The sequence below is a fragment of the Liolophura sinensis genome, chromosome 8 (genome assembly GCF_032854445.1).
Source record: "Liolophura sinensis isolate JHLJ2023 chromosome 8, CUHK_Ljap_v2, whole genome shotgun sequence".
NCBI classification, from domain to species: Eukaryota; Metazoa; Mollusca; class Polyplacophora; order Chitonida; family Chitonidae; genus Liolophura; species Liolophura sinensis.
This window is the reverse complement of record NC_088302.1, coordinates 45,311,447-45,323,018: the sequence shown is the minus strand read 5'-3', so window position 1 is coordinate 45,323,018 and position 11,572 is coordinate 45,311,447. Positions and strand designations below refer to the sequence as shown.

Genomic DNA, 11,572 nt, shown 5'->3' with positions numbered 1-11,572 from the left:
ACTTGTGTGATTTGTTGTGATGGACAGGTGATGATGATATATTAGAATATATGCAGGAGTGGAGTTAAACTTTAATATGAAATAAGCCTACATGTACATTCTTAGAGGAATAACTTGGTGCATCAGTTTTGTCCACTTGTAATTAGTATACATATATATAAACGTCAGTGTATCGTATGTAAGACAGTTAAAACAAAGTGGCTCAGATTCGTGTATAGATTGTTATTTGTGGATGTGATGCAGGGATTCATAGAGGTAATGGGGAAAGGCTGCGATCCACCATTGAAGGAACATTGTAAAATATATAATTTAGGTTGTCTAAAATATTGACTATTTGACAAAAAAATCCAAAAAGTTAACAGGATTCTCAGAAATGTTGTGTCAGCAAGGGAATGTAGCAGTGTTGATATCCAGTCGGTGTCAAGCCAAAGAAACAAAGATAGGGTCAAAGTGTGCCTTTGCCACAGTCCTATGTTCCAGTCCTATGTTGTTCCTATCTTGCAGGGACATCCTCTGTAGAAAGTGGCAGTAAATAAGACTGATTTAGCCGAAGGAAAATAATGTTGATACATGGAATTCTTGTAAAGCAAAATCTCGGTGTAAAGCCTGATTTCGAATGTAATTGTCAATATCTTTCACTTTGAGAAGTGTGATTTGATATTACATGAACAGTTTATCAGAAGGTGAGTTCATAATGCTACACCTAGCCATATTGCACGGCAGAATGATAATGGGTAGATAAGACAGGCACAAAAATGGTTTTAACGAAATCGATGAATTATTACGGTTTTGAGTTGATGTATTGAGCACACAATAAATTCAGCTTGATATCAGGAAAGTAAGGAAGGGTATCGAAACTGCTTGTTATAATAAAAAAAAAACTTCCCTGTGTAAAGAGATTATGTGCTACGGATGTGAAAACTTCTGTCGGCTTCGCGTGATAACATGGTATCTAACGTTTCAAATTAGGTAATTTTGAAAATAAACATTTGAGACCTTCACTGCAACATCTTTATGATTGTGTGTTCAAGTTGTTTTCATTTGAAGCGGTGTGTGTAGCTCGTGAAGGTTGGTTCTACGGCAGGAAAGGTGTGATGATGACCACGAAATTATGCTGGGGGTCGCAATATATGTGCCTTATTTTCACAATGATGGCTGTAACATCCCGTAAGGCCTGTCTCGGTCTCGTACCATACCGACCAAGCTAGCGATGATCTTGGGACAACCGGTATTACTGCTTTTTTCCGACACGAATTAATCAATCTCATCGAGAGCATTAAGAATTTCACGAAGAGACGGATTTCTAGGATATAGGTCATGGATATGAAGTCATGAAGCAAACTCCTTGAAGTCCTGAAGCAACACTTGGAACCTATGAATCGTATATTGTTTGTTGAGTAACAAAACCATTGTGTGTTGAAATTTAAATACTTTTGTTAACTACAGGGTTTGTGATGCAAGCCTGATTTGTTTAGACTCATTAAATATAAGTGGAGCCCTGAAATAAAGGTCATACAAAAAAAAAATGTTTCAAAAACCAACTTTGCCTATGTGTAAGTGTACTTACATGTTACCACTTCTATGAATCCCTGTGCAGTCCTTGTCATTATATAAGTATTTAGAAGATTATGCTGACTGGAAGCTCCAAAGAATTTACTTCTTGAAGAAACGTTGAACTTTTTTTATTATATTTACGTGCTTGTCAATGACTTTCTGAAAATGATTATATTGTGCATATAGCACTTCAATTGAGACAGAATAGGGATAAATGTATTGACACCTGGATTATATGTACAATTTCTGATTTTCTGTTCAATTAAATGTGATACCGATTGTATGTTGTCTAAGATATATAAGACTACTTGTATTTGTTTACACTAACTCCTGTAGGTATGTACATGCACAGTACTGACCAGTGAAAAATGCACATCGAGGTAAGGCAAAATGTGAGTTGTGTCGTTTGTGAAAGTTACATCTGAACAACAAATAGATGTATTGCGGTTCTGGGATTTTTCAGGCTGGCTCTTGAATCTTTACAATATGAAAATGAAAAGTGTTGTATATGGATGCATGCTGAAGATCCCTGTGAAGCATCCAGTTAGTCCACCTGCACGGGGAAGGAAGGGGGTTTTCTCCTAGCTCTGTCTGTTTCTTCCAACAATAAATCTTGAAATTGATAAAAACTTAGTAAAAGTAAATAAATGTTGCCTTGGAAAGAAAACATGGAGAAGCATTTTAGAAAGGCCGGCTTTGATGCGGTTGAACAGTTGTATATACTTAGTTTTATATATCAAATACACCTATACGTTGATATTTGGATTGGCTAAAACATACTTTTTCATAGGACGAAATGGTGGTTATTTTCACCATTTTTTTTTTTTTTTTTTTGTTTGTTTGGAAAATGGCTCGTTGTGTATATTTGTGGAAAGTCAGTAATTTGCAAAAGGTCAAATTGCATGAGTGCCTAAAGTGAGCCACCAACCATCAAGTGCCTGACTAACGTCATTACATAAAGCCGCGCTCTTCGAGATCTGGATTCGAATATCGAGGGCTGGATTTGAACACGCGACCTCATTCGTCATAGTCATATTATTCGTCTATATTTGAGAAGTTAAAGATGTATTTCCGTTGCGAGGCTGCTCCACGGATGGAGTTCCGGCTGAAGTATTGGTTTAATCTCAGCCTTGGACAACCGGCTTTGGTTGCAAAATGCAGTTGACAGTGTTCATATGGCCGCGCAGATGATCTTACGTGATGTTCGCTGGAGTCCTTATGTCTTCAACCTGTTTAAGGCATTTATTTATTTGACGAGTGTTTTACGCCGTTTACAAGAATATTTTCGACGGCGGCCTGCATAATGGTGGGAGGAAACGCACAACCATACGTGGGAAGGTCTGTCAGCAAGCTGCATATGGTCGTGCGTTTAAGGGAAGCCGTGTGCTATTCGCTCCGGGTTGGACACTCCCGCGTCCTACACCCATGAAATGTGAGTGAAATATTCTACCATACTGCATTACAGACAACCAATTAATCAATCAAGACCCATCATTCTAGTGTTCATGGTTTTAGCATGACATCGTTCAAGAGTGACAAGGTCCACAGTGGTCCATTGATGTTCTGGAATGATATTGAGACGTACGCGGTAATCTATTATCCGTTTCCCATTTTTAAACTATGATTACAGGTCATACTCAAAGAGAAATAGATAAATAAAAACTGAACACAAATATAAACGCAACATCCAATATTTTGATAAATTAAACTGCGTTATCTAATTCCTTTCAATACGGTATTTCGGGGGAGAAAGGGCATAAAATTTTTGCAATGCATTTCCATACCAATGGAAGCGGACAACCGAAAGTAACGTTGAGGCAGGTGAAGAAACGGGTGGAGTCAGTTTGGAAATTCCACACTTCAGTACCGAGTATCTCCGCCGTTTGCCTGCTGCACTGCTACACATCGTTGACGCATAGATTTGATGAGATGGTCAATTCTGACTTGTGGAATTTTTGTCTCACTCTTGTGTGAGGGCTAAACGCAACTCCGCGATGTCATACCTGGAACTGAAAGTCTCCGACGAACACACGGGTTGAGGACATCGATTGGGAACTGATTGGGTGAACACGCTGGCCAGTCGAGCACTTCAATGATTTCGGCGTGTAAAAATGCTCTGCATACAGCAGTAACATGAGGACTGGCATGGTCGTGCTGAAATGTTACCCATGACGGAGGATTTCATCACAGTATCTTACCGCATTCGAGTAAACGTCGATGAAATGAAGTTGAGTGCCATGGCTATGACTTAGCCCCGCCCACACAAATACCCCACAACCACCGTAAAGCACCCACGCACGACGGCAGCGTCGGCATAGTGCTCACCGACCCGCCGCCAAACTACCTCCTTTCGGCTCTCTGAAGCTGAAACACGTCGCTATCGTGCCGAAGGCCAACGAACAAGGCACACAAGGGTAAGGTCTATACCATGGAGTGATCTACGGGCTCGCAGATTCGCTTCTCTGAGACGATTCCCAACCGTTTGAGCGGAAATCCGGTTATTAAATATGGAGCACGACTGTTTTCATTAACTGTAGCAGTGGCTTTATGAAACGGTCGCGGAGTTGGAGGAGGCGAATGTGCCGGTCATGGTAGGAGGTCGTTATACGTGGTTGACGGGCATGCGTGCGATTAGCTGTCGTGCCGAATTCTTCATGTTGTCTTCTGAGCTGACAGCCTTAAGGGTCATGCCAGCGTTGAGCATGCCGATGAAGCGCTCTCGCTGGTTTTTGTGGCAACTGTGGCATCTTGCCTGCTGACAGAACTTGTACTGTACGGGTGGCCTTTTGTACGTCAAGGAGCGCCACGGAAGACCTTACATATCACTGAATACTACAGATAGGGTCACACCTGTCTGACTGATCAAAATGGTGAATAGATCTGAGGTCGACAACACTTTGGTTTTTACGACTGGAATGTACACCATTCGTCGGTACTATATTGAAGAAAATAACGTACAACTTTATCTTGTGAAATAATGTGAAAACATAAGTGTTGCGTTTATATATTTTTGTTCAGTATTTACACATTTTCAATCGACTAGCCCGTGTTTTTCAGTTTATTGATGCACTAATCAGATGTCCTTAAAAATTCATACATTATGAAGGGCTCCCCACTTTTATATTCGTGTATTATTTGTTCAGTTTTCCGACCAGATTTTGGTATCCAAGGATTTGATACAGTTTTCCAAAAACAGCTCTGTGTGCACAATTTCAGTGTCGCCCATAAGATTTCCTGTGCATACTTTATATACTTTCCAATAACCCTTCCGTATTCAGGATTTTAAAGCTACCCAATACTAATTCCTTATGTATTATTTTACGTAGTTTCCCAAACCAGTTCCGAATTCAAGCTTTTCCAATAACGATTGTATATCCATGTTGTACACAACCAGTCGACAGACAATGTTGACGATCGAGTAACATGGACCCATCCCAGCTATCTCAGATGTCCCTTCCTGTTTTTCTGGCAATGCTCCCACTCAACATGGTCCTGTACAGAGAGTTGGGTTGATTCATCAGGTTTTGAGGGGTGTCAAATTCATGCACCTGCCAAAGTGGTAAAATGTATAACGTGAGCGAACGAGTGAGGTTCAACTCGTCTCTGACAGTATTTCAGCATCATTTCGTGCCGACGTATCACGCACATGTATATATGGCACAACTTATCTGATGTGACATCAATATTATATTTATATAAAATACAACGGTTCTCTGGAAAAAAATAATTTTGATTAATAATGATTGTGGTTTCCTCAACTAAGATGTACTAGAAAGAGCACCATAACCCAATTCATGTAAAAACCCACAAGACTTGAGATAAATGGAGAGATGTCAGGAAAATCAAGCTACAACAAGGGCGGTTATGAAAGCACCTGTGAACCAGTCTTACCGTGCCTGCGTCCATGACGAGTATCTTGTGGCAGTGCTGCACTGTGTTGAGACGATGAGCGATGATAAGCACTGTCCTATCCCAGAAGGCCTCTTTCAGCATTAGTTGGATCTTGGAATCGGTTTCTGTGTCCACACTTGCCGTGGCCTCGTCCAACAGCACAATCTGACAACACCAATGACATCATACAAAGAACGGTCTGACATGATCAATAACCTCTTAAACAACATCCACAATCAACACCAAACACACAGCACAAAATGCGAAGGACATCTTACATGACGTCTTAACGTTACCTTTGGTCAACTGTAAAGGACTGTTTAATCTCAGTGAAATCCCTACTCCGGTGTTAATTGTGCGATTAACTGTATTTAAGACCAGAACTACAGTATGACGAAAGCTCTCATTAAAGGTTTCGGTTCTTGCCTTACTGGCACGGCGTCCAGTTAGCGGGAAAGCAGACGACCGTTGGAAGCTGTCCCAGAAGCTAGAGATAGTACATAGCCACAGATGTCAATAACTGTGGGAATTGAAATCCTACATGTCTGTTTGCTGTCGAAAGTTGTCGCCGCTCTGGTTTTACTCTTTATTTCTGTGAAAGTGGTGCACTCAGTAATTAGGTCATTGTCGGTGACTGTTTTACAGTTTACCCTCTGGCTAGATAATAATGTGTGTAAATGATATTGTTATCAAAACGAAATGTTACTGTAGTGATGTAGTAGAGGTGTCTTGTGAATTATGGTGCATTGTCATAGACTCCATTGTATCAGGATAGGTCCAGGCAGTTGTTTAACTGTTGTATTTTCCTTTTTAGTAAGTGTCGGTTGTGACAAAGCTATCAGTTGTTGAAATGTAGACTGATATTTCTTTACAAGTTTTAACATTCAATTAATTAGCACGTTAAATTCAGTTCTACTTATATACAGATAAGGTTGTATTTAAATGTTTTAGGATGTTTATTGAGTGGTCAGTAATAGTGATGTTTTCACTGGCGTAGCATGCTTTGTGTACTTGTATAAATAGGTGATTTTAGAACAGAGGCTGTAATTCTATGATAGCTATTCTGGGGACTGCCTTTTGTCAGATAAAGTAATGTTCCATACATTGGGTAATAGTAGTAAGGGATGTGACTTCTGGTTCTCATGAGGTGATGTAAGTAGGCAATTAGTCTACGGTGTAATAACCAATAGTAAATAAACTAAAATATGCTGATGAAAATATGCTGTCACATAATAATACTGATGGCATAGTTCCCTACTTACATGTACATTAGGACTTTACATAGTACACTCTCTATATGGTAGTGGCATCCTCTGTAAGGATTACAGTGGTACCGGATATTACACAAAAATATAATGTAAACAACATACGAGAATTCTACAGCAATTTCCATATATCTACTTTAACGACCAAAATATAACTCTGTGTTTATTAGCTCAAATGCACATTTTACTTGTAAACCTCTAAAAGACATCTTGTAGCACAAAATAAAGCCTTCTCAAGTCAATACTGATCGGTCACATGTAGTGTGCGTCTTAATTTCACATACAAAAACATATCTTTCAATATATATTGACTTCAGACAATGAATGAGGATTATCCAAAATAACGATTACAAGAAAACAATGATAGTTAATAAACTTTGGTGAACTAATCAGCCCCGAACAGTCACGGAGATCTCCCAAGACGCACGAACATGCCAGTCACCGACAATGACCTAATTACTGAGCGTACCTCTTACAGCTGGAGTCTTTGGAGTTGTAAATTTGCATAAACCTGAATTCTGCTGGTGGACTAAGCATCAGTGAGGCCTTGCCTCTTGGCACTGTATTCATATTATTGTATGTTAAATATGACGACAACACAACATGTTGAAAAATTCTACACTGGGGACGTCTAATTGATTGCTGTTAACATCACTGCCTTTTTTTTTCTAGTTATCTTATTCTGATTAAGCCTGTGTAAGTTGCTACTGTTTAAGAATTTACTGAACGGTTGGAATAAAACCCTAACAGAGGTAAATTGACAAGAGCCAGATGTCACCGGCTACGTACGACCATTTGCTGACTGTCACACTGCCGGCGCTGCTTAAACTATAATCGTTATACCACTGCAAGTATTAATGACGTATGACATGTATTTATAAAAACACACGCATTAATGTGCAAACGCCTTGCTGCTTTCTAGTATATGAACACAGGCGTCTTATCCTTAAACGCTACATGTATATGGTGGGACTATACACGCTTACGTTTTTGTTAAAACATAGGCTAGCATCCTTTTTCAGTAAGTCATTTCCAACGTTTTCTCCAAAACATGGGTGTTTTTGCAGAAAACATGTGACTTGCTTACTACAGATTGGCCAAATAGCCGTTTTTACTTTAGCATGTATGTACCAATCATTATTTGCTGTACACTGTGTAATCTTATATTACATATCATAGTAAAATATAGCTGAATCTACTGAACATTCTGCACGTTACTGATCTTAATCAGTTTAGGGGGCCTCCCTGGCTTAGTTGGTTAGCGCGCTAGAGCAGCGTAATGACCCAGGAGCCTGTCACCCATGCGGTCGCTGTGAGTTGAAGTCCAGCTCACGCTGGCTTCCTCTCCGGCCGTAAGTGGAGGGTCGTGTGTTTCCCCCGGGCTCTGCCCGGTTTCCTCCCACCATAATGCTGGCTGCCGTCATATAAGTGAAATATTCGGCGTAAAACACCAATCAAATAAATAAATAAATTAATCAGTTTAAATGTGATGAAGTGGAAATGTTTCTTTTGAAGTTTTCTTTCTGTGACTAAGATATATATACAGACGTAAACAACAATCAAAACTACAATATAATACATAGTGACGGTACCTAAGCCGGAAGTGGTATATATTATATTAGCTTTACCGGAGCATTCCTGAGGAGAGCTCTTGTCATGCATATCAGCTGCCGTTCTCCCACGGAGAAATTTTCTCCGTTATTCTCCACATAGTACTCCAGTTGTCCAGGTAGATGGTACACCTGCAGCAAAACACACTATTGTGTTGTAAGGTGATGTCAAAATCAGTGCTTTGAAGTTTTTATATTTTAATATCTTCCATAAGGCGCGATTTCAAAAACCTATTATTTACACCATAATCCCGGTATTCCGCAATACAAGTGTCCATTAGCTTTGTGTATAATTTACGGGACAATTTATTAAACGTTACCAAAAACATAGAGAAAAACTGTAATCGTGCGTGTTATTGGACAGTAAAACTGTCAAACCTTATTGCTATAATAGTCTCATACACTAATTCATTTAAAGAAATTGGTTTTCTCGAGGAAAGCTTTGCAAACTGTCGGCTAATTGACATTGAATTATGGCCATGGAACAAATAAAAACAAACATAAAAGATGCAGACATGGAGTAAACATCTGGTATTTTGGTATAAAACAGGATTCCTTAAGTTTTTCTTTACTTGCCTTCTCCTTCAGCTGTGATTTCTCCAGGGCCGTCCAAATGTCTTCATCTGTACATGTGTTGATAGGATCTAGGTTCCGCCTGTTAGAGGATGCAAGATGAGTGGATAATAAGTATTCAGTAGAACCTTGATACCACTACCAATGTGTTCCAAAAAAAAAAAAAAGAAATATATACACAAATCGAATTTATCTTGCAAAGACAAATATTTTTAAAACACGTCACACACACAATGTAGACAGAACACGCTGACTTTTCTTCGAGATTCTTCACGATGTTAAAATAATATTCCGTAGCAGTGCTAGTATTGTGATGTGTCTGTAGTCACGTTTATGATCAGTGATGGCTGACAAAGTTTTTTTCTTTGTGGCACGACTTAATGATGATAGTATTATCATCATTAAGACGTAACATATATTGGAAAAATATTTCTTACGGATAAACAACGTGTTGATTTATGATGTAGATATTAACAAGTTATAAGAAGTGAACAAGTATTTGTTCCGCCCCGTAAATAAACACCTAACTTTTATATCCATAATCTACAGTATATTTCCTCATCAACTTCCAAATGGCACAAAAAGTAACAAGTGTATTCATTTTATCAGGCTCTCACCAATATGATAGCTGAGAGTTCAAATCTAGGTCTTGCTGGTTTCCTCTCCGCTCGTACGTGGAAATAAAGGTCTAGCAGCCAGCTGCGGATGCTCGTGGGTTTTTCTCCGGCTCCGCCCGGTTTCCTCTCACCATAACGCTGGCCACCGGCGTATAAGTGAAATATTCTTGAGTACGGCGTAAAAAACGATCAAATAAATAAATAAATATTTACTTTATCTATAGCAGGTTTACCTGAGAGACCCAGCAAACAGTACGGGCTCCTGAGGAATCACGGAGAGCCTCGATCTGAGCTGGTGTAAACTGAGCTGGGCGATGTCAACCCCGTCAATGAGAATGCTGCCAGAGGACAACTCGACCAACCGGAACAGAGCTGTCCCTAAGGAGGACTTGCCTGTTATGAGAGAATAGCATGCGTAATATTATTTAACTGACTTATATACATGCCATTAATGCCATTAACACTAGTATTCAGACAGTACAATACAAAGACCATACACATCAAAAATTAATCTGTTAAAGTTAACAGAAACTCTGTTATCTGAGTGATGCTAGAATATATTCTGTTATTTCAGCAGATTATTCTGTTAAATATAACACACATATTCTGTTAATTCAACATAACCATTCAGTTAGACTAACAGGATATTATGTTGAATGTCACTCAATACTGTCTTCTAATGACAGAATACATTCTAGCAGCACTCAGATAACAATCTTTCTGTTAAGTTTAACAGATTAATTTCTTGAGTGTAGCATGGTGAGTAACACAATAGGATCGATGACTTAGTGATAGATAACAAATGGTCACACTTAACTGATGAAATCCAGCCCTTATCAGTTTATCTCAGTTTCCTTTTTGTTGTAACTGTTCACGTAAATGCTTACACTGTAGCAACCTACATTCCCCCAAGCATCATGAGAACTACCCCAGGGGCTTAGTATTGGGGCGTCCTCTTCGGAGTCGACAGATCTGGGATCGAGCAGCAAAAATGGTACTTGTTGCTGTCTCACTTGGCGGTTAGCACTGAAAGGTCAGAGCAAGGCAACAAGGTATTTCGCCTATTTTCAGCTGCCTGTAAAATCAGTTGCTACCAAAATTGCCTTTAGTCAGTGACACGGAACAACATAAGCTCTACACATTGATATGTTTGAAGTTCACATTATTGCATGGAAACTGAAATTTGAACACTTTTTCTAATTCATAGTGTTCACTCATTGCTTTGAGTTACGTCATAATTATTAAAAAACCAGTGTCATGCTGGATATTGGGCGGATGTTTTGTCGAAGGGCGACGCCAGATTCTTAAACTGCTATCGATCTTACTGTAAACCCTGTTTCTGCCTCTACCATATTTGAAATTGTTTACACGTTTTATTAAAATATAACCTTCATAAATTAATATAATGTTATGTGTTGTAGTATATTGTCTCACGGCAATGTGGTTTTAAAGCTGGATGTTAAGGAAATTTTGTTATAAAACTATGTACCGGTAGTCTGTTCGCTAAGTGTGTAGTTACTGCGTGGAGTTTGTTCTTGCCGCATGTTGGTGCACCTATTGTAAAACAAAGTACTCTCCACGCCCGACCCCCAACATGGCGCTGGTTTTTTAATAATTATGACGTCATCCGAGGCAATGAGTTCTTGATGTGGAAACCAAGCTTATAAAATGTATTTATTTATTTGATTGGTGTTTTACGCCGCACTCAAGAATATTTCACTTATACGACCTCGGCCAGCATTATGGTGGGAGGAAGCCGGGTACGGCCCCGCGGAAACCCACGACCATCCGCAGGTTGCTGCAGACCTTCCCACGTAAGGCCAGAGAGGAAGCCAGCATGAGCTCGACTTGAACTCACAGCGACCGCATAGGTGAGAGGCTCCTGGGTCATTACGCTGCGCTAGCGCGCTAACCAACTGAGCCACGGAGCCTCCCCCCCCCCCCCTATAAAATGTAACATTATGAATTAAAAAAAGCGTTCTAATTTGATTTTCTTAGCAAGAAAATAAACTTCCAACATATCCATGTGAAGAGCTTGTGTTGTTACGTGTCACTACCGAAA

General features: G+C 39.6%; 1 protein-coding gene across 1 annotated transcript in view; it reads right to left on the bottom strand.

Moving 5' to 3' along the window:
• Window positions 1-4,669: 4,669 nt before the first annotated feature.
• Window positions 4,670-11,572, bottom strand: part of LOC135473585 (ATP-binding cassette sub-family C member 5-like) — a 34,108-nt gene continuing 27,205 nt past the window's right edge. The window contains exons 22-26 of the mRNA XM_064753443.1: window positions 9,744-9,903; window positions 8,897-8,975; window positions 8,339-8,452; window positions 5,446-5,610; window positions 4,670-5,102 (exon numbers count right to left, since the gene is read on the bottom strand). Coding sequence (XP_064609513.1) covers window positions 4,998-5,102; window positions 5,446-5,610; window positions 8,339-8,452; window positions 8,897-8,975; window positions 9,744-9,903 — 623 coding nt within the window. The 3' untranslated portion in view covers window positions 4,670-4,997. The remainder of the gene's footprint in view (window positions 5,103-5,445; window positions 5,611-8,338; window positions 8,453-8,896; window positions 8,976-9,743; window positions 9,904-11,572) is intronic.